The 23,830-nt window shown below is 47.5% G+C and overlaps 1 protein-coding gene across 1 annotated transcript in view; it reads left to right on the top strand.

Moving 5' to 3' along the window:
- EFCAB6 (EF-hand calcium binding domain 6) overlaps positions 1 to 23,830 on the top strand; it is a 1,149,121-nt gene that overhangs the window by 914,333 nt on the left and 210,958 nt on the right. Inside the window, exon 23 of the mRNA XM_030215418.1 lies at positions 15,107 to 15,262. Coding sequence (XP_030071278.1) covers positions 15,107 to 15,262 — 156 coding nt within the window. The remainder of the gene's footprint in view (positions 1 to 15,106; positions 15,263 to 23,830) is intronic.

Raw genomic sequence — 23,830 nt, forward strand, 5'->3', positions numbered from 1 at the left:
TGCATACTCAGAAGCTTTGTAAGCTAATTCTAATTTCTGTTCCGTCTTGGTACTATCAGTTGATGTTGTCTACTTGTGTGTTTCATTTATCCTGCTGTCCCTGAAGAACTCCCTTTGCAGGTAAACAACTTCATTATTCATTTGATAATTATAGAGATTAGTATATTCCTTACAGTGAAATAGTAACTATGTAAATGAGCAAATAGTCCATCAAATTGTATAAGTAATTATGACTCTCACCTGTATGAATCCTCCCCCCCCCCCCACCCCATTTAAGATTTAACATTTAAAAAATGAAGCTTTACTTGAGTGGTTATGTGTATATATCTCATATGCAGGGATTCATGTTGCCCTGCAGATTAACCAGTTTTTGTACTACAACAAAGCAGTATACAGAGTTTCAGTAGTAAAAATGCACAAGGCCAGGAAGGGAAAACAGATCTAAAAAACCTTGTAAGAGAACATGAACAGCAGCAACATACAAGCAGACTAGATAAGAAAACAGGTATACTGGGGACAACCGGCGTTTAAAAAACTGCCTACTGCCATGGGTTGGATATCAAAGGGGTTGATTTTTGCTTTTTTTTCTTGTTTTGTCAAGATTTCTGATTTCTTTTTTCATTCTTTTTTTCTTTTGCTTTCATGAGCTTTTTGTTTTGTCATTTTTGGAAATATTTTTGATTTTTTTAGATGTATTTGTTATTGTGTTTTGTGTCTGTTTGTCTTGTTTTTTGGCAGCAAATATAGCAGCTGCCCCCAGGCTCAACCACTACTGCAGTTTACATTACATTACATACCTAAAAATAGTTTGGAGTGGATTACACTAATAATAGAGAACAGTACAATAGCTGGGAATTTACAGAAAGGACTTAAAAACCATGACATAACAGTAACCAACCTCACCTCCCTGTTTACAAAGCTGCGCTAGCGGTTGCCATGCACTAATGGGCTGTGTCTGCATTGCCACTAGCGCAGCTTAGTAAACAAGGAGGTTAGCCTGAAAGAACATGTATCCTAAAAAGGACTGCCTTAAGAAGTTTACGAAAAGATGTATACTAAGAGAGAGTAATTATAGAAGCTGGAAATGTTTTCCAAAGTTTAGGAACTTGATAAACAAAAGAATTAGAAAACATTCTCTTAAAACACAATCGTTTAAAAGAAGACAAAGATAAATATAAGTAGTTCCGAGTATTGTAGATAGATGTTGTAAAGTAATCAATGGATATAAGTACATTGGAGCGAAACCTTGGACAAGTTTAGAGTGGCTTAGTGGTTAGAGCACTGGTCTTGCAATCCAGAGGTGGCTTTTTTAAATCCCACTGCTGCTTCTTGTGATCTTGGGCAAGTCACTTAACCCTATGTTGCCTCAGGTACAAATTTAGATTGTGAGCCCTCCTGGGACAGAGAAAGATCCAGAGTACCTGAATGTAACTCACCTTGAGCTACTACTGAAAAAGGTGTGAGCAAAATCTAAATAAAAACAAAGCAACAAACTTTAAAACTTACCAAGCTTCCAGTGCAACCAGACATAATGAGGAGAAGCTCTATTAAATTTCTTTAAACCACAAATAAGTTGAATGGCCGTATTCTGAATCGTGCAAAGTTTTCTAATTAGATGTGTTGCACATCCCAAATATACAACATTACAATAATCAATTTATTATTCAGGATCAATGCATGCACTTATGGTCTAAATTTCTCCTGAACAAAGTATTTCTGTACTCATTGTAAATTATTCATAAGTCAAAAGCATTTTTTACAAGGGTATTCACTTGAATCTTTCATATCAAATTTTAATTGATAATTATTCCCAAAATTTTCAAGATGATTCTAGTTTATAAATTATTCCATTTATTAATAAAGGATCAGATGACGAATCGACCTCCTTATGACCAACCAAGAGAAACTTTGTTTTCTCACGATTAAGTTTTAAGCAATGATTAATCATCCATGTGTAAATCAATAGCATACATTTCTCTAGTTCAGATCTCTTAAGCTAAACCAATTCCAGAGTTTCTCAGGAACAGAAAAATTTATATCTAAAGACCATATATTTTGCAATGCTGTGGTTCCAGTATTACTAGAATTAAAACTGTTGGTGTACATAGAAACATAGAATAATGATGGCAGATAAGGGCCATATGGCCCATCCAGTCTGCCCTTCCTCAGTAACCACTGGCTCCTCCTTTTCCTAAGGGATCCCGCGTGCCTGTCCCCTGCTTTCTTAAACTCTGACACAGTCCTAGTCTCCACAACCTCCATCGGGAGGCCGTTCCATGCATCCACCACTCTTTCCATGAAATAGTATTTTCTTAGATTGTTCCTAAGCCTATTTCTTCTTAACTTCATTCTATGACTTCTCATTCCAGAGTTTTCTTTCATTTGGAAAAGGCTCACCTGTGCATTAATGCCACTGAGGTATTTAAACATCTCTATCATATACCCAGTGGTGTAGGAAGGGGGAGCAGTGGGGCAGTCCACCCTGGGTGCACGCCGCTGGGTGGCTGTCGGCTCCGCTGGTTCCCTGCTCTCTCTGCCCCGGAACAGGTTACTTCCTGTTCCGGGGCAGAGAGAGCAGGGAACCAGCGGAGCCGAGGCAGCTCCCAGCGACGTGCACTCCGAGCGGAATGGCCCGCCCGCCTGCCCCGTTTTCTATGTTAATGGTAAGCGCTCCGGGGGGGGGGGGTGCGCGCCGAGGGGGGGTGCGCAGCGGCGACCCGTCCCGGGTATCAGCCGCCCTCGCTACGGCACTACTTATCCCCTCTCTCCCACCTCTCTTCCAGCGTATATATGTTGAGGTCCATAAGCCTGTCCCCAGATGTTTTATGACAGAAACCATTTACCAATTTTGTGGCCGCCCTCTGAACTGACTCCATCTTGTTTGTATCCTTCCATGGGTGCGGTCTCCAGAATTGCTCACAGTACTCCAAATGGGGTCTCACCAGAGACTTATACAAGGGCACTATCACCTCTTTTTTCCTGCTGGTTATCCCACTCCTTATACACCCAAGCATCCTTCTGGCTTTGACTGTCGCCTTTTCTACCTGCTTGGCCACCTTGAGGTCTTTGGACACAAGCACCCCCAAGTCATGCTCTTTTTCCATACACAGAAGCACTTCACCCCCAATACTGTACCGTTCCCTTGGATTATTGTAACCCAAGTGCATGACCCTACATTTCTTAGCATTAAATCTTGGTTCCCAGTTTTCAGACCACTTTTCAAGCTTCGCTGGGTCCTTCCTCATGCCATCCACACCTTCCAGGGTGTCCACCCTATTACAGAGATTGGTTTCATCTGCAATGAGACAAACCTTATCAGGCAGCCCTTCCACAGTGTTACTTATAAAGATGTTAAAAAGGTCTGGCCCGAGGACCAATTCCTATGGCACACCACTGATAACATCCCTTTTCACAGATCAAGCTCCCTTTACCACTACCCTCTTGTTTACTCCCATTTAACCAGTTTTAATCAGTCAGTCACTTTAGGTCCCATACCAAGGGCACTCAGTTTATTTATCAGTCACCTGTGTGGAAATTCTACATCAAAACCCAAAGATGCCATCAGTACATTAAATAAGACAAGGGACAATGAGGAGCCCAAGGAACCCCACAAACTGTATTCCACTTATCAGAATATACACCATCCATCTTAACCAAATAAAATGTACACATTAAGAAACCCCCGAATCAACTCGAGACGTCTCCTGAGGTGCCAATACTGTTTAAAATATTTAGTAATACCTCATGATCTACAACATCAAAAGCACTTGATAGATCTAGTTTTTTTTTTTTTTGTTACATTTGTACCCTGCACTTTCCCACTCATGGCAGGCTCAATGCGGCTTACATATTGTATACAGGCACTTATTTGTACCTAGGGCAATGGAGGGTTAAGTGACTTGCCCAGAGTCACAAGGAGCTGTGCCTGAAGTGGGAATTGAACTCAGTTCCTCAGGACCAAAGTCCACCACCCTAACCACTAGGCCACTCCTCCACTCCATGAGGGCCCTTTTGCCCTCACAAAATAGTCTGTGCATCTAAGATATCAATGCACATAACAATGTTTCTATGCTAAAATGCACCCCAAACCTGATTGAGAGTAGTGCAGTACATCAAACCTAATTACCCAGGCCTTTGTCCAGTGCAGTGGAAGCAGGAGAAGCTATGTCTTCGTGAAATATGTAATCCTCTTTTGGAGCAGGGTGCTACAGTTCTAGGTTGGTGAGCCCTTGGATCGCAGTTGGGGAACGTAGAAGCCCAGGCTGGAGGCCTAGTGGTCCCAACAGATGACAGGCGAAAAACCCCTGGGAGAACTACACTAATCGGAGAGTCACAGAGTAACCGTGGGAAACAGGTTCGGCAGGACCTGAACCTGAGGGCGGCTCTGAAAAGAGCCCTTGGGGCAGGCTAGATAGATCACGACCTGGAGGTGGAGGAGCAAAGGCCTAGGATGGACAGAAAAAGTGGGACAAGGCTGAGAACTGGAACTAGCTGGAGAAGGCTAGACATAGGAATACGTTGAGGCAGAACTGGAGTCAGGAACACGCTGAGGCAAGGCTGGAGACAGGAACATGCAGAGCTTGGAAGGTGCAGCTACCTTATATGGGCCTGAGAACTGACATCGACAATGGTTGCCCAGACAGCCTCCCCGCTGTGGGACCTTAAATGAACTTCAGGCATGCATGCATGTGCCTAAGGGAAGCAACACCACGAACGCCCTGGGCACCAGAGGCAGCGGCACCTGCAGCCCACCGTACTGGAGGCCTAAACCGGGACCCCACCAATGAGGCCACAGACCCTGACCGAGGCCTGCAGGCGAGTCAGGACATGGGACATGTCCCGGGGCCATGACAGTACTTCCTCCCTAAAGGCCCTCCACCGCACTGTACTGGTTTAGTTTTATAAGGAAACATGCGGTAGAATCTCCTGATAATCAAAGGGGTGTGGACTTGACTTGCTGCTTCCCAAGAGTTTTCTTTGGTCCATAATCCTTCCAGGCAGTAAGGTACTGCCCTAAACTTTCCTGGAATCTAGAATGTTCTGGACTTCATATTCAGAGTCAGGGTCTATAGCAATGGAGGTTGGTGCAGACAGGGTTCTGCTTCTCCAGAATATCAATGGTTTGAGAAGAGACACATGGAATGGATCATGAATATGCAAAGTGGTGGATAACTTAAGTTGTTAGGTAACTTGTCGGACAACAGGGTATGGCCCAATGAATCAAGGGGCAAATTTGATGGATGGAGACTTAAGACACAGGTTCTGGGTGGATAACCAGACCAGATCTCCAGGGCAGAACTAAGGAGCAGGGATTCTCTTCTTATCTGCATGCCTCTTGTACCTCTTGGCGGCTCGGACCAAGAGTTCCTATGTAGTTATCCAGATGTTAGAGAGAGACTCGGTAGTGGCCTGCGGTGCCAGCACAGTAGTTGTTTAGGTACCAACAAAAGTACTTTCAGGTGATGCCCAAACATGAACTTGAATGGTGATGCCCCAGAGGATTCATTCACGTGGTTGTTATAGCATACCTGAAGAAGCAGCTGTTAGTGTGGGAAGGTGTAGGAGAAGTGGAAAATCAGTGGTCAAACCTAAAGGCTGCTATAAATATGGCAACTGATCTTTATGCAAGGAAAGTAAACAAAAACAAGAGAAAAAAGAATCATATATGGTTCTCCAAACAAGTAGCTGAAAAATAAGAGCAAAAGAGACTTTGTTCAAGAAATACAAAAGAAAGCAACAAGAGGATCATGGAAAAGATTATCGGATTAAACTCAAAGAAGTGAAGAGGGAAATATGGCTAACGAAAGCGCAAGTGGAAGAAAAAAGGCTAAAAATGTAAAGAGAGGTGACAAGTCCTTTTTCAGATATATTGGAAAAAGGAGAAAAGATAGGAATGGAATTGCAAGACTGAAAGATAATGAGAATGGCTATGTGGAGAGTGAGGAGGATAAAGTGAACATGCTAAACAATTACTTCTCTGCACCGTTTATGGAAGAAAGAGTTGATAAACAGCTGAAGAATCTGAAGGTGGACAACACTATGGGGCCGGATGGGATACATCCCAGGATACTGAGGGAGCTCAGAGAGGTCCTGGTGGGACCTCTTAATTTATTTAATAGATCTTTAGAGACGGGAGAGGTTCCGCGAGATTGGAGACAAGCGGATGTGGTCCCTCTTCACAAAAGTGGAGGCATGGAAGAAGTGGGAAACTACAGACCGGTAAGTCTCACTTCGGTGATAGGAAAAATAATGGAGTTGCTGCTGAAAGAAAGGATAGTTAACTTTCTAGAAGCCAACGGGTTACAGGACCTGAGGCAATATGGCTTTACCAAAGGAAAATCCTGCCAAATTAATCTTATTGACTTCTTTGACTGGGTGACCAAAGAACTGGATGAAGGACATGCGCTAGATGTAATCTACTTAGATTTCAGCAAGGCCTTTGATATGGTCCCCCACAGAAGACTCGTAAATAAGCTGAGATGGCTGAACTTAGGACCAAAAGTGGTGAACTGGATAGAAAACTGGTTGACTGACAGGTGACAGAGGGTGGTGGTAAATGGAATCCACTTGGAGGAAAGGAAGGTGAGCAGTGGAGTTCCTCAGGGGTTGGTGCTGGGGCCTATTCTGTTTAATATATTTGTGAGATGTATTGCTGAAGGGTTGGAAGGAAAGGTTTGCCTTTTTGCGGATGACACAAAGATAGCCAATAGAATGGATACCCTGTAGGGAGTAGAAACAATGAGAAGGGATCTCCAAAAGTTAGAAGAATGGTAGAGGGTCTGGCAGTTAAAATGTAATCAATTATATTATTTATTGGGTTTTCACAAGTTTTTGGTTTCTGCAATGTTCACAATTCCCATTTTTTAAAGAAACCCAAGTTACTGGGTTTTTTTTCTAATCTATAACCAAATTTAATATTGCCAGTTTTCTTTATAAATTAGTGAAATGTGCTCAGTAATTGGTGCATTACATATGACCAAACTCATCTGATAAATAATGTCACCATCCATCCATCTTTAACAGAGGAGAATGACTCCACCACAGTTCCAGTAAGTCCTCCTGAAGATGCTATGTACAGTGAAACATGGTCCATGTTGTGGACAAAATATCTTAAAGAAATTTTCAGCAATCACATTGGGTGAAAGGGAGGTGTCACTATGTCAAAAAGCGTTGCATAGTACCAAAGCTGACTCGCTAAACTCAGTACTTCATGAATAGTGGAGACAAATGCGTGGAACATCAACCATCCACCAGAGGACAACAAGCCTACCATTTTAAGTTAAGTATGAAATTCAATTTCTATAAGTTGAAAAATTTGAGTATAATAATAGCATACATAAAGTTATAAGATATGATTAAAGTAATCTAACAGTGGAGGAAGGTAGGCAGGAAGGGTGGATAGTGACATGATGGATCAGATGAGTTTGGACATATGTAATACACCAATTACTGAGCACCAGGTACTTCTTAGCCAGGATCAGGTGACCCTCAGGGGGAGGAATGCTGGCTTCGGCCTAACCCCTGGTAAGCCTTTTCTTGGTTGAGAGGTGCCCAGCTCTCCCACCGGTTGCCTTCTCAGGTGCCGTGGAGGACTTGCAGCTCATCTGCATATCCTCGGAGCCTTCGCCAGAGTGACTCCCAGGTCCGTTCCGATCCACTCGGGGCCTCTGCTCAAGGTGCCGCGCGCCGTTAGGCGCGCGAAAGCTTTCCTTCTAATAAGTTCTGGGAGAAGAGGATATTTCTCTGGTAAGTGAACAAATTTTGCTTGTGCTTTCGGAACTTGAAGATTGGGGTTTAAAGGAGGAACTGTAAGTTAGTGATAGGCTGATATCCTTAATACTTTAGCAAGTTTTAAATTACGGAAAAACTCAAAAACACTAAGATGGAGTCAGCAGTCCAGCAGCGAGAGGGGTGCTATCCAGTCTTTTGCATTGAGTGTCACATGTATGATTATCTCCCAATTGGTGAGGTGTCATATGTGTGTGCCCGATGCAAAGAGCTCCTAGCTCTCAGAGAACGTGTCCGTTCCCTTGAGGCTAGAGTAGCAGACTTGATGGAGCTGAGGGAGACAGAGAGGTACATAGAGGAGACCTACAGGGATGTTGTAGAGAAGTCCCACCTCCAGTCAGGTAGCCCCTGTGCTACCTTGGAGGAGGGAGGTCTCCTAGAAGGAGAGCATCACCCTGGTGAAGTAGGAAGTACTCCTGTAGCCAGGACCTGCCCACCAGGGGATGTATTATCCTTTCGCACCGATGATATATCTCCAAATGTTGCCCGGGAGGGAAAGGTTAGGACAGCTGTTGTACTTGGTGATTCGATCATTAGGCATATAGATAGCTGGGTGGCTGGTGGACGTGAGGATCGCCTGGTGACTTGCCTGCCTGGTGCGAAGGTGGCGGACCTCACGTGTCACCTAGATAGGATTCTAGATAGTGCTGGGGAGGAGTCCGCTGTCTTGGTACATGTGGGTACCAATGACATAGGAAAATGTGGGAGAGAGGTTCTGGAAGCAAAATTTAGGCTCTTAGGTAGAAAGCTGAAATCCAGATCCTCCAGGGTAGCATTTTCTGAAATGCTACCTGTGCCACGCGCAGGGCCCAAGAGACAGGCAGAGCTCCAGAGTCTCAATGCGTGGATGAGACGATGGTGCAGGGAGGAGGGCTTTAGATTTGTTAGGAACTGGGCAACATTCTGGGGAAGGGGGAGCCTATTCCGAAAGGATGGGCTCCATCTTAACCAGAGTGGGACCAGGCTGCTGGCATCGGCGTTTAAGAAGGAGATAGAGCAGCTTTTAAACTAGAAATGGGGGGAAGGCCGACAGTCGCTCAAAAGAGCATGGTTCGGGATAAGGTATCTTTCAAAGATATCACCATAACAGGGAAGATAGAGTATCCTGATAGTGAGGTTGCAAAAGAGATTGTAGTAGATCGGGTATCTTTAAATAACAATAAAAATCAGACAAAAGATTGCCAGTTAATACTGTCAAGTACTAAGCATGATGTACTTAGGAACAACAAACATAGTTTGAAATGTCTATATGCGAATGCCAGGAGCCTAAGAAATAAGATGGGGGAGTTAGAATATATTGCACTAAATGAAAAATTAGATATAATAGGCATCTCTGAGACCTGGTGGAAGGAGGATAACCAGTGGGACACTGTCATACCGGGGTACAAATTATATCGTAGTGATAGGGTGAATCGGATTGGTGGAGGGGTAGCATTGTATATTAACGAGAGCCTTGAATCAAATAGATTGAAAATTCTGCAGGAAGCAAAACACTCCTTGGAATCACTGTGGATTGAAATTCCATGTGCAAAGGGGAAAAGGATAGTGATAGGAGTGTACTACCGTCCGCCTGGCCAGGACGAACAGACGGATGCGGAAATGTTAAAGGAAATCAGGGACGCAAACAAACTGGGCAACACAATAATAATGGGGGATTTCAATTACCCGCATATAGACTGGGTTAATGTAACATCTGTACACGTAAGGGACATAAGATTTCTTGATGAAATCAAGGACAGCTTCATGGAACAGCTAGTTCAGGAGCCGACAAGAGAAGGAAAAATACTAGACTTAGTCCTTAGTGGTGCTCATGATCTAGTGCAGGGGGTAACGATACGAGGGCCGCTTGATAACAGTGATCATAATATGATCGGTTTTGATATTGGCATTGAAGGAAGTGAAACTAGGAAATCAAGTACGCTAGCGTTTAACTATAGAAAAGGTGATTACGACAAAATGAGAAAAATGGTGAAAAAAAGACTGAAAGGAGCAGCTCGCAGAGTAAAAAACTTGCATCAGGCGTGGATGCTGTTTAAAAACACCATCCTGGAGGTTCAGGACAAATATATTCCACGTATTAGAAAAAAGGGAAAAAAGACTAAACGTCAGCCGGCGTGGCTAAACAGTAAGATAAAGGAAATCATTAGAGCCAAAAAACAATCCTTCAGAAAGTGGAGAAGAGAACCAACTGAAAGTAACAGGATAGATCATAAGGAATGCCAAGCCAAATGCAAAGCGGAGATAAGGAGGGCAAAAAAGGACTTTGAGAAGAAATTAGCGTTGGAAGCAAAAATACATAGTAAAAACTTTTTTAGATACATTAAAAGCAGGAAACCGGCCAAAGAGTCGGTTGGGCCGCTGGACGAAAATGGTGTTAAAGGGGCGATCAAGGAGGACAAAGCCGTAGCGGAGAAATTAAATGAATTCTTTGCTTCGGTCTTCACCGAGGAGGATTTGGGGGGGACACCGGTGCCGGAAAGAATATTTGAAGCGGGGGAGTCGGAGAAACTAAACAAATTCTCTGTAACCTTGGAGGATGTAATGGGTCAGTTCAGCAAGCTGAAGAGTAGTAAATCACCGGGACCTGATGGTATTCATCCCAGAGTATTAATAGAACTAAAAAATGAACTTGCGGAGCTACTGTTAGAAATATGCAATCTGTCCCTAAAATCGAGTGTAGTACCGGAAGACTGGAGGGTAGCCAATGTTACTCCGATTTTTAAGAAGGGTTCCAGAGGAGATCCGGGAAATTATAGACCGGTGAGTCTGACGTCGGTGCCGGGCAAGATGGTGGAGGCTATTATTAAGAATAAAATTGCAGAGCATATACAAAAACATGGACTGATGAGACAAAGTCAGCACGGATTTAGTGAAGGGAAGTCTTGCCTCACCAATCTAATGCATTTTTTTGAGGGGGTAAGCAAACATGTGGACAATGGGGAGCCGGTTGATATTGTATATCTAGATTTTCAGAAGGCGTTTGACAAAGTGCCGCACGAAAGACTCCTGAAGAAATTGCAGAGTCATGGAATCGGAGGTAGGGTATTATTATGGATTAAGAACTGGTTGAAAGATAGGAAGCAGAGAGTAGGATTGCGTGGCCAGTATTCTCAGTGGAGGAGGGTAGTTAGTGGGGTCCCGCAGGGGTCTGTGCTGGGTCCGTTGCTTTTTAATGTATTTATAAATGACCTAGAGATGGGAATAACTAGTGAGGTAATTAAATTCGCCGATGACACAAAATTATTCAGGGTCGTCAAGTCGCAGGAGGAATGTGAACGATTACAGGAGGACCTTGCGAGACTGGGAGAATGGGCGTGCAAGTGGCAGATGAAGTTCAATGTTGACAAGTGCAAAGTGATGCATGTGGGTAAGAGGAACCCGAATTATAGCTACGTCTTGCAAGGTTCCGCGTTAGGAGTTACGGATCAAGAAAGGGATCTGGGTGTCGTCGTCGATGATACGCTGAAACCTTCTGCTCAGTGTGCTGCTGCGGCTAGGAAAGCGAATAGAATGTTGGGTGTTATTAGGAAGGGTATGGAGTCCAGGTGTGCGGATGTTATAATGCCGTTGTATCGCTCCATGGTGCGACCGCACCTGGAGTATTGTGTTCAGTACTGGTCTCCGTATCTCAAAAAAGATATAGTAGAATTGGAAAAGGTACAGCGAAGGGCGACGAAAATGATAGTGGGGATGGGACGACTTTCCTATGAAGAGAGGCTGAGAAGGCTAGGGCTTTTCAGCTTGGAGAAGAGACGGCTGAGGGGAGATATGATAGAAGTGTATAAAATAATGAGTGGAATGGATCGGGTGGATGTGAAGCGACTGTTCACGCTATCCAAAAATACTAGGACTAGAGGGCATGAGTTGAAGCTACAGTGTGGTAAATTTAAAACGAATCGGAGAAAATTTTTCTTCACCCAACGTGTAATTAGACTCTGGAATTCATTGCCGGAGAACGTGGTACGGGCGGTTAGCTTGACGGAGTTTAAAAAGGGGTTAGATAGATTCCTAAAGGACAAGTCCATAGACCGCTATTAAATGGACTTGGAAAAATTCCGCATTTTTAGGTATAACTTGTCTGGAATGTTTTTACGTTTGGGGAGCGTGCCAGGTGCCCTTGACCTGGATTGGCCACTGTCGGTGACAGGATGCTGGGCTAGATGGACCTTTGGTCTTTCCCAGTATGGCACTACTTATGTACTTATGTACTTATGCACATTTCACTAATTTATAAAGAAAACTGGCAATATTAAGTTTGGTTATAGATTAGAAAAAAACAGTAACTCGTGTTTCTTTTAAAAACGGGAAAAAGTAAACATTTTATGCCAAGAAGTGCAGAGTGATGCACTTGGGGTGCAGAAACCCAAAAGAGAGATACCGGATAGGGGAGAGATTAGTAAGCTCGACTCAGGAGAGAGACCTTGGGGTGTTGGTGTCAGAGGATATGAAGGTGAAGAAACAACATGACAAGGCGACAACCATGACCAGAAGGATGCTAGGCTGCATACAGAGGGGTTGGTGAGGATACACTTGGAATATTGTGTTCAGTTTTGGAGGCCATAGCTTGCTAAAGATGTAAAAAGACTGGAAGTGGTGCAAATAAAAGCTACAAAGATGGTATGGGATTTGCGTTACAAACCTTATGAGGAGAGACTTGGGAAAGGAGAAACAGGGGTGACATGATGCAGACGTTCAAATATTTGAAAGTTATTAATCCGCAAACAAACTTTTTCCTGAGACGGGAAGGTGGTAGAACTAGAGGACATGAATTGTGGTTGAAGAGGGGCAGGCTCAGGAGTAATGTCAGGAAGTATTTTTTCACGGAGAGGGTGGTTGATACATGGAATGCCCTCCCACGGCAGGTGACGGAGATGAAAACGGTAATGGAATTCAAACATGTGTGGGATAAACACAAAGGAATCCTGTTTAGAAGAAATGGACCTATGGAATCTTAGCAGAGATTGGGTGGCAACGCCGGTAATTGAGAAGCAAAACCAGTGCTAGGCAGACTTCTATGGTCTACGCCCTGATCGTAACTGAATAGATATGGATGCACTGGAGTGTAAATTTTAAGGGGTTTCGATGTTAGCTTCAGAGCTTTTAGTACAAGAAGAGTGCTGGGCAGACTTCTACAGTTTGTGTCCTGAGAATGGCAAGCACAAATCGAACTTGGATATACATATAAAGTATCGCATACCATGTAAAATGAGTTTATCTTGTTGGGCAGACTGGATGAACCGTTCAGGTCTTTATCTGCCATCATTTACTATGTTATGTTACTGTAATTCTGCCAAAAGCAACAGCTGTGACCAGTCATGCTGCTGAGAAGATACATAGCTACACAAGATATCCTAAGGAATAGTTCTACTTAACCTGTAAAGTTCCACAAAGATTTTGCCAGATGGGATGTCCCGAATTCCCTATGAGGAAAGGCTGAAGCGTCTAGGGCTCTTGAGCTTGGAGAAAAGATGGCTGAGTGGAGATATGATAGAGGTCTATAAAATACTGCGTGGAGTGGAACGGGTAGATGTGAATCGTTTGTTTACTGTTTCCAAAAATACTAGGACTAGGGCAGGGGTGTGCTGGTAACTTTTTAACAACAGGCTCTTTCTCCGGACATAGCCAGCTCTGCAGTTGGGCCAAGGGTGGCCGGGTGGAGGGGGGGGAGCAACACTTGCCTCTCTCTCTCCTCCCTCCCTTCGTGTGGGCACACTAGGCATACCTTTGCTGGCAACCAATAAATGGACTGCCACCACTCCCAACGCCTTGCTCTGAGCAGCATGCTGAAACTTCTCACACATGCTGGAGAAGTCTCAGCCTGCTGCCCAGAGCTGGAAACAAGGAGTGGGGAGCAGCAGCAGTCTATTTACTTGGCTGGCAGGGCTCAGCATCTCCACCAGTAAAGTAAAAGAGAATTCAGCAGGGGGCCCAAGCCCACATTTTGGGAGCCAGTTGTTAAAGTAGCCATGGAGGGCCCTACTTTAACAACCGGCTCCCAAAATTCTTAAAAACTTAACAACCGGCTCTTGCGAGCCTGTGAGAGCCTGCTCCAGCACACCACTGACTAGGGGGCATGTGATGAAGCTACAAAGTAGTAAATTTAATACGAATTGGAGAAAAGTTTTCTTCACTCAATGTGTAATTAAACTCTGGAATTCATTGCCAGAGAATGTGGTAAAGGCGGTTAGCTTAGCGGGGTTTAAAAAAGGTCTGGACGGCTTCCTAAAGGAAAAGTCCATAGAGCATTATTAAATTGACTTGGGGAAACTCCACTGCTTATTTCTGGATAAGCAGCATAAAATGTATTGAACTTTTTTGGGATCTTGCAGGTATTTGTGACCTGGATTGACCACTGTTGGAAACAGGATGCTGGGCATGATGGACCTTTGGTCTGTCCCAGTGTGGCTTCGCTACAGGGGCAGTGATGTAAGAGACGGGAGGAGCCTGCAGAGCCAGCAGCCAATGCTTCGAGGCTGCCTGCAGTGCCGCGTTTTTTTTTAAACACTCTTTTTCGCGGCGGGTTAGCGTTGGCGGCGGCGGCGCTCAGCTCAGTCAGCTGAGCGCTTCTTCTTTTTGTAGCGCCGGCCCTGCTGCTCATCAGGAAAAGCAGCAGTGGCCGGCAATGGGAGCTGGCGCTGGCGCTGGGCGGGCCTGGACTGAAATTGGGTGGGCCTGGGCCCACCCAGGCCCACCCGTAGCTACGCCCCTGGACTCTCTCCGCTACGTCTTTGTCTTCCTTGATCGCCCCTTTTACCCCTCGGTCATCCAGCGGCCCAACCGATTCTTTTGCCGGCTTCCTGCTTTTAATATACCGAAAAATTTTTTTACTATGCTTTTTTGCCTCTAATGCTATCTTTTTTTCATAATCCCTCTTGGTCTTTTTTATCTGCGCCTTGCATAAGGACAGTGCTAGGCGGACTTCTGTGGTCTATGTCCCAGAAATGCCAAAGAAAGACAATGATCAACTATTTTATATCACATTCATTGTTGGTAATGAGTGTGACTGTTGGGCAGACTGAATAGACTGTTCAGGTGTGTATCTGTTGTCATTTATTTACTATGTTACTATATATTCAAATGAATTAACCTGCAACCAGAATACATTGAATAATTCCTAACCATCTATTTGGTTTTCACTCATCTAAAATCATAAACCTATTTTGAGTCAGATTTTGGGGCCAATTTGTATGCTTGTCCATTGTACCTGTAAAATTATTTCAAAATGACATATTTCTGTAGAAGTATTAATATGATTGGTATATTAACAATTTTTTAATCTGCTTATAATTTGTGAATCATTCCTATCTACCCTTTTCAGACATAAATTCAGGGATTATTATCAGGACTTCAGCAAAGCCTTTGCCAAGATGGATAAAAATAGAGATGGCTTCATAACAGTAGAAGAACTACATAAAATGCTTCTCCATTATAATTGTCATTTTGATAAGAAGCAGTTCATCAGTTTGCTGTACAGGTACTGATGATTGTGTTATAATAATTGTATTGGAAGATTTTTTTAAGTATAAATGAATCAAAATATTTATCAGAGTATCCTTCTGGCACTCTTCAAAACACAATTTATATATTTTATCACAAAGTAACTTGACTTTTGTTTATATATAAAGAGAAACACTTTAGAAAGAATGTACAAATTGGAGCTGAGGTGTCCAGATCAGGATATTTCAGATTCCACTAGTATTTTAGAACAGGATCTCCCAACATAGAGCTTGTTCTAAAATACACGGAGAAGTAGACAGTTATGCACTGGTTATGTGCGGCTGGTCAAAACAGGCACATAAACGTTTATGTTAGCCATTTTAGAAATGTAAAGTTTATGTCTCCTGAAGCTGTCACAGAGCCCAGTATCCCTTGCCAGTTTCACTTTTGCAAGGGTGGGGAGATGAGGGGACATCAATCACTAGGAGATTAAGGAGTCAATCTCCTCTAATCCCTCTGGTGTATTGCTTAATAGGAGTACTTTTCTGAAATCTAGATGTCCCAGGTAGCAGGCATAAATCCTGTCATCAGTCTTTTTAGACATAGACTTGCATTCCCTTTCTGAAATGGGAATATATGTTTATATTTTAGATCTGCCCTAGTCCTGCACAAAACATGCCTGGACCACACCCCCTTGCCAGAGGCATGTTTTCAGTTTTAGATATTTACATCCTGACTTTGTAAAATTGGGATTTAGACATTTATACAATATAAACATCTACATGCTGCTCTGTGTAAACCTAAAATGCAAAGAGCACTTCAATATTCACCAAAACTAGTAAGTTTTATATATATCTGTTCAGAGAAATAAGTCAACCTACATCCCAAGAGCAACAATATGACTTATCTCTTGTCTCTGTTGTGGGCTGGAAAGTGACAGAAAAAAAAAGGAAGAAAGAAATGTTTATAGTGATTGACACAAGTTTATCAATATGCCGGCTGATATTCAAAATGATTTAAGCTGGTTGTTGACTGGTTAAATCACTTGGAGTGAGATGCACTAAAAAATCATTAAAGCCCTTCCCTTACCGATTCCCTTAGCAAATCGGTAAGGAACAGACATGCATCAAGGAAAAGGAATGCAAATGAGCTGCTTGTTGTAGCTCACTTGCATTCTCTATTCCATCAGTAAACAGTCGGCCGGTCGAACATGCGTAGAGCAGCCAAGCGTTAAGCTGGCTGCTCTGTGCATGCCAAATACGCCTCTGTGATGCGGCTTGATCGTAGAAGGAGAGCGCAGTTGAGGACGTCCATCCAAAAAGACGTCCTTTTTGGACGTCCTCCCCCCCCCCCCCCTGTAATTGGCTCAGAGACTTCCAGGTTTCTCAGCTGAGTGAAGGATGTCCAAAAAGGACATTTTTATTATTGCGGGGGGGGGGGGGGAGGGGGGTAGAGGATGTTCTTTATGGATGTCCCTGACGAGCACTTGGCTTTCTTTTTTTTTTCCCCTTCCACCGCCGCCCCCCCCCCCCCCCAAGGTCGCCCCTCCCCCCTGCATTGAAATCAAGCTTTCCGCAGCCCCGGCCTACCCACGATCCTCCGCGCCCCGGGGCCCCGCCCCCCCTGAGGTCAAGATCACCATTGCCATTTCCCCCTCCCCCCTGCATTAAAATCACAGCTTCCCACAGCCCTGGCCTCCCCGCCATCCTCCGCGCCCTGGGGCCCTGCCCCCCTGAGGTTGAGGTCCTCGTTGCTGCCGCTCCTCCCCCTCCGTCTGCCACCAGGCCGGGCCCTCACAGCGCCTCTCACCTCTGTGTGAAGGCGCTGCAACAGGCAACAGCAGATCGCTTCCCTTTGGGCTTCCCTCCTTCCCTCCCTGTGTCCCACCCTCGCATAACTTATGTCAGACGAGGGCGGGCCAGGGAGGGAAGGAGGGAGGCCCGAAGGGAAGCGATCTACTGTTGCCTGCTGCAGCACCTTCACAGGTGAGAGGCGCTATGAGGGCCCGGCCCGGTGGTAGACAGAGGGGGACGGGAGGAAGGGGGGAGCGGCGGCGACAATGATGTTGACCTCAGGGGGGCGGAGGGGGCGGGGCCCCAGGGCGCAGAGGATGGTGGGGAGGCCAGGGCTGCGGGAAGCTGTGATTTCAAGGGAAGGGGGAGCGGCGACCTCAGGGGGGGGCGGCGGAAGGGAAAAGAAAAAAGAAAGCCAAGTGCTCGTCAGAGATGTCCTTGAAGGACGTCTATGTTAGGCACTTTAGAAGGACGTCCCTGACGAGCACTTGACTTTTTTTTTTTCCCTTCCCTCTTGCTCTTCTGAGCAACTGTTGGACGTTTTTTTTTCCCCTTTCCGATTCCCTCACAGCAGCCCCAACGAGAAGTGCAGACCTCCCGTTAGGGGTTTCCACAGTAAGGGAATCGGAAAATGGTAATGCCTCTCATTACGATACGGTTTCTACACATTATATTACTAATTTGCTCATCTGCATTCCGTTTTTGTTAGCTGTGATCGGAAAATGGCTAGGAGAAGCCTTTAGTGCATGCCAGGGTTTACTACTTGCTCATTAATGGCTCGTTAAGTTTAGTGCATCTGGCCCTTGGACGGGACTAGCTGCTACTTTTCAGTGGCACTTAACCGACTAAATGCTGGTGAAATTCGTGGTTAGCACCTAAGTCAAAGCCGGCTATATTGGGGGGGGGGGGGGTGTTCCAGGGGCGGATTCAGCACTTGGCCATTTAAGCTCTGATATTCAGTCCTTAGGCAGCCAGTTTTAGCGCATAAATGGGCCCACATAAAAGTCTGTCCTATTTTTATGCACCGCCCTAAGGCCATTTAAGTACTGAATATCGACTTAAGTGGCTATGTGTTAGCCAGTTCAAAAAAATCCTGATATTCAAAGCTGAAACCCAGACAGGGCCCGGCTTTGAGTATCCAGGAATAACTTAGTTGGCTTTGAGCAAAGTGCTCACCGCTGCCAGCTGAATATGTCTCGCTTAGCAGTAAAGGAGCCTACTTTCCAGAATGCAGCCATATGTGCATCTAGCTTTTAAACAATACTTTCTCTCAGAAGTATGTGTGGGGGGAAGAAGAGGACTCAGCAGCACTTCTACGTGAGCCTGCATTGATTTCCCAGGCAGCTTCAGGCTCTGGGGCGGTAGGGTGGCAATAGTGGCAGCCCTGCAGGGGAAAGGGAAGAGGGAGTAGATGCTGGACATAGGGTAGGGAAGTGGAGATGAGATTCTTCTTTCCTGCTGTGTTGGAGCCATGCCACTGTCCTCAATATTTTGTTACCCTAGATAGATGCCTAGTCTGCCTAGTGACAGGCTTGGCCCTGACAGCAACATCTAGCATCCTTCAATGCCACCGACCAAAAGTGCCATTAAAAAAACCTAGATACCATGGTGCTGAGAGGGAGGTACAGAACATTGGCACTGACTTAGGCATTGAGGCCTGTTTCCCGTTGGGGAGACTTTCTGGGAATGGCTGCACCTTGTGTGGGTCTTGCTTCCTTTTGAGCCGCCGGATGCTGCGGGGGTCTGCTGCTTTTGAATCCTGCTGGCTGTGGTCCCTGTTCCGGTGTGGTGTTGTTGCCGGGCCCAGTGACATCTCGGGCCCCGCTGGCATTATCGGCCTCCTGCTGTTCCACTCTCCAGGCCGCATACTGCTGCTGCTTCTGCACTTTGTCTGCGCCTACTGGGTCTTACAGCTGTTCCCAATTTTGGTTTGCCTGGCCATGAGCTGTTCATTCCAATCTGGTCCATCTCAGCGTCTGGATTTGCACAGTCCATTTTAGACTCTCTCATCCTTTCCCTTTTTTCTTCCTACCCTGTTCCTTTTACCTTATCTAATGTAATTGTAATTGATTCCTGTACATTGTAAGCCACTTTGAGTCTGCTTAATGTGGAAAAAAGTGGGGTATAAATGTTCATAAATAAATAAATAGAGCACCAGTGCCCAAACATAGTCATGTTGCATCACTGTCAAGACCTATGCATAGAGCACCAGCACAAAGATGTTGTAGAGCATCTACCTTAAGGCATAAACACATATGAGCACCACAACACAGACACAGAGCATCAGTTACAGGATATAGGCAAAAATATCAGCACATGGAACCAGAATATCAGTGCCAAGACATAGGTGCAGTGTTTTAGCACTTGGAGATGGGTGAGATGCAAAAGGTTCAATCTGGATATTAATACTGTTTCATCACCATAGTGTTTTGGAAAATTATGAGACTATACTGGTGAATAAAAAAAGGTTCCATATCATCAAGCAGATCAATCCATAGACTGGTGGGTTGTGTCCATCTACCAGCAAGTGGAGATAGAGAGCAATCTTTTGCCTCTCTATATGTGGTCATGTGCTACCAGGAAATCCTCAGTATTCTCTCTATCTAGCAGGTGTGTGGTCACACGCAGCAGCTCTGGCTTGGTCTCCACGCCTATGTGCTTAGGGTTTGTTGAGTACCTGGGGTTGAGGGCTCTTCGTGAGCAAGTGCAAACTTGGTGGTGCCAGGTCCCTCCTTTTCTCCCCCCCTCCCACTGGCTCCGTTAAAAACAAACAAACAAACAACAATCTTGAAGCAGAAAAGATTTTACTTGCAGCTGCTCACTGGGACACAATTCGTTGCAGCTCGGAGCAAGAAGCAGGTAATTTTACCTTTTCCTAGCGGGCAGGGGGATCCCCGAACATTTCCCTCGTGGATCATGGCGTCGGATGGTAAGGGCGTGAAAAAGCGCTCCCCGGACTGTGATCGCGCGGCTAGTGGGGAGGCGCGGGGATCGGAGGCAGAGAAGCCCTTTTTGGGCGCCCTTCTGGACTTTGCTGATTTAGCCGGTTTTTCCTCCGCTGGGGCGTCGGCGGCCTTTCCCGCCTTAGGTGCCCATCCCCCAATGTCCGCCCTTCCGACGTCGGCTGCCCATGCAGCTCGGACGGCCTCTGGTATGGCCGCCTTTGAGTTGGGCGGCGGTAAGAAGATGGCGAAGTTTAAGCGCCATGCTTCCCACGCGGCTTCTTCGCGGAGTGATGCACCAGACGCCATTTTGGATGCGCAGCGTGCCTCTCCCTTGCTCTATGGAGTGGAGGTTGAGAGTTCCTCTAGGGCTGTGGCCCAGGTTGCAGAAGTGCACAAACAGGGGGGTTTCTCTCCCGAGTTAATTTTGTTACTGCATCAGGCCTTTCAACTGCAAAATGCTGCTCCTGCTCCTCTGTCAGATATGGGGGAAGAGACTTCCCTGATCAAGCGCCCTCGGGTGGATCTTCAGGTCTTGGGGGACTCTGTCTCCTCTGATGTAGATGAGGGCAGCATTTCTGAGTTCTCCCAAAGGTCCCTTGGGGATTCTTTGGAGGAGGCTGATCCTCACCTGATGGGGGAGATGACCCCTCTGCAGCGCAGCTTTTTCGCTCAGAGGAATTGCCTAACTTGTTAGTTCAGGCTATGAGCATCTTGAGTATTTCCTCTCTGGAGGAAGGCCCTCCTTCAGCCTCGGCGGGTTCCGCTATTATGTTGGGAACCAAGCACCCTTCTAGGACCTTCCACATCCATGAAGCCATGAAAACTCTAATTTCGGCTCAATAGGATTCTCCTGAGGCGAGCCTCAAGGTAGCCAGGGCTATGACTCGTCTGCATCCTCTGCCAGAGGGTGAACAGGAGGCCTTGCGCTGGCTGGCATTGGACTCTCTAATCACTGCTGTGACAAAAAAGACGGCTTTGCCGGTGGAAGGTGGCTCTGCCCTTAAGGATTCACAGGACAGGAAATTGGAAGCGGCCTTAAAGTTAGCCTTTGAAGCGGCCGCCTTGAGTTTGCAGGCCTTGGTTTGTGGCTCCTATGTGGCCAGGGCATGCCTGAAGGTGGTGCAGCGGGACTCCCCCTCGGATCCTTCATTGAGGGCGGATTGGCCAGTCCTGGAGTCAGGCTTGGCTTACTTGGCAGACTTGCTGTATGATGTTTTGAGAGCCTCAGCTAAAGGTATGTCTCAGACATTCTCCGAGGACAAGCAGGCTGCTTGTTCTCACGACTGGGTTGACGTCCGCGGCAGCCCCCACCAACCGGAAGAAGCTTCGCGGGACGGTCGGCACGCAGGCCACGCCCACCGCGCATGCGCGGCCGCCTTCCCGCCCGTGCGCGACCGCTCCCGCCAGTTCCTTTTTTTCCGCGCCTGGAGAGAGTCGTGCTTTGCCGCTCTCTCTACTTCAGCCGCCGGATTCTTGCGATCGCGTATACGCGGATCGCGCTTCGTTAATTTAATTTAATTTCCTTTTATTATCTTTTCTTTTACAAAAAAAAAAAAAAAAAGAGACTGCGCGTGTGGAGCACGCGCTCCCCTTTTCCCTCGCTTCCAGCGGGGACGCCTCATTGCGGCCTAGTGGCCGCTCGGTCGGCTAGTTTTTTCGTGGTGTGATTTTAGCCACCATTGCCGACTTTGACTTCGCCGACGCGATTTTTCCGTCGATGTCCTCGAAGGTCCCGAGTGGATTTAAAAAGTGTGGTCGCTGCGGCCGGCCGATCTCGCAGACCGACACCCACGCTTGGTGCCTCCAGTGCCTCGGGCCGGAGCACAATCTCAAGTCGTGCGCGCTGTGTCTCGGTCTCCGGAAATGGACTCAGGTTGCGAGGCAAGTTCTGCGGGACCGTCTTTTTGGAACTTGCGCCGGCCCCTCGACGTCGACCTCGACGGCATCGGTATCGAAGGCCGGATCTTCGGTACCGGTATCGATGCCCGAGACATCGGCACCGATGGCAGCGACCCCAGGAGAACAGGTCCCGTCGGCCCGCCGGTCCGCCGGTGAGAGTGGGGTTGAGAGGCCGCGTGGGCTGTCGGCCCCGGTCACTCCCTCAGCTCGTGAGCCACGGGACCGAACCCTGTCGGACCCGGTACCTCGAGACCGAGGGGGATCGACCTCCTCCTCCTCCATGCCCTCCGGCGCCGGTGACGTGCACCGGAAAAAAGATAAGAAGCGCCGTCACCGGGAGCCCTCGGTGCACCCTGAAGGGGAGTCGACGCCGAAGCGTCATCGCAGAGAGGAGAGATCTCCGTCGGTGGTGGAGGTACCGACGCGTCGGGGTTCCGGCACCTCGGTGCCGTCTCCTGGCCCCCAGCAGCTTCTGGCACCGACACCCTTACCGGCCCCACCCGCCTTTCCCGGCAGCGGGCCTGGACGAGTGCCTCAGAGCCATCCTTCCGGGGATCCTGGAAGGGCTGATGCGCCAGGCTGTGCCGGCGTCGGGGGTGCTTGCGCCCCCGGCGCCGATGACTGTGGCGCCGGCGAGCTCTAGCCCGGCGCCGGGGCTGTCGACACCGCCGCCGCTTGCGGTGCCGGTCTCGACCGCCACGCAGGTGGAGTCCCCGTCGACGTCGATGGAGGGAGCTCCGTCCCCGCCGGCGCGGGAGTCCACCGCTCGACGACACCGAGGCCTCGGTGCCTCGACGTCGAGCCGGGCCCGGTACCAGACTCAGCTACATGAGCTAATGTCCGATACCGAGGATGAGGACTCGTGGGGGGAAGAGGAAGACCCGAGATATTTCTCCTCAGAGGAGTCTACGGGCCTTCCCTCGGACCCCACGCCGTCACCGGAGAGGAAGCTCTCACCTCCTGAGAGTCTCTCCTTTGCCTCCTTTGTGCGGGATATGTCTATAAGCATTCCCTTTCCCGTGGTCTCTGTGGAAGAGCCGAGGGCCGAGATGCTCGAGGTCCTCGACTATCCATCACCACCTAGAGAGTCCTCCACGGTACCGCTGCACAATGTCCTGAAGGAGACGCTGCTTCGGAACTGGGTGCGACCACTAACTAACCCCACCATTCCCAAGAAAGCAGAGTCCCAGTACAGGATCCACTCTGACCCAGAGCTCATGCGGCCCCAGTTGCCCCATGACTCAGCGGTCGTGGATTCTGCTCTCAAGAGGGCACGGAGTTCGAGGGATACCGCCTCGGCGCCCCCGGGGCGGGAGTCTCGCACTCTGGACTCATTTGGGAGGAAGGCCTACCAATCCTCCATGCTCGTGACCCGCATCCAATCTTACCTGCTCTATATGAGCATCCACATGCGGACCAATGTGCAACAGCTGGCGGACCTGGTCGATAAGCTCCCGCCGGAGCAGTCCAGGCCATATCAGGAGGTGGTCAGGCAGCTGAAGGCGTGCAGAAAGTTCCTGTCCAGGGGGATTTTTGACACCTGTGACGTGGCATCTCGTGCTGCGGCCCAAGGTATAGTGATGCGCAGGCTCTCATGGCTGCGTGCCTCTGACCTGGACAACCACACCCAGCAGAGACTGGCTGACGTCCCTTGCCGGGGGGATAATATTTTTGGCGAGAAGGTCGAGCAGATGGTTGACCAACTGCATCAGCGGGAAACCGCTCTCGACAAGCTCTCCCACCGGGCGCCTTCAGCACCCGCCCCCGCGGGCGGGCGTTTTTCCCGGGCTCGGCAGGCTGCACCCTATTCTTTTGCGAAGCGTAGGTACAACCAGCCGGCCCGAAGGCCTCGTCAGGCACAGGGACAGCCCCAGCGCGCTCGTTCCCGTCAACAGCGTGCGCCTAAGCAGCCCCCTGCGCCTCCACAGCAAAAGCCGGGGACGGGCTTTTGACTGGATCCACGGGAAC

This window comes from Microcaecilia unicolor, chromosome 9 (genome assembly GCF_901765095.1).
Source record: "Microcaecilia unicolor chromosome 9, aMicUni1.1, whole genome shotgun sequence".
Classification (NCBI taxonomy): Eukaryota; Metazoa; Chordata; class Amphibia; order Gymnophiona; family Siphonopidae; genus Microcaecilia; species Microcaecilia unicolor.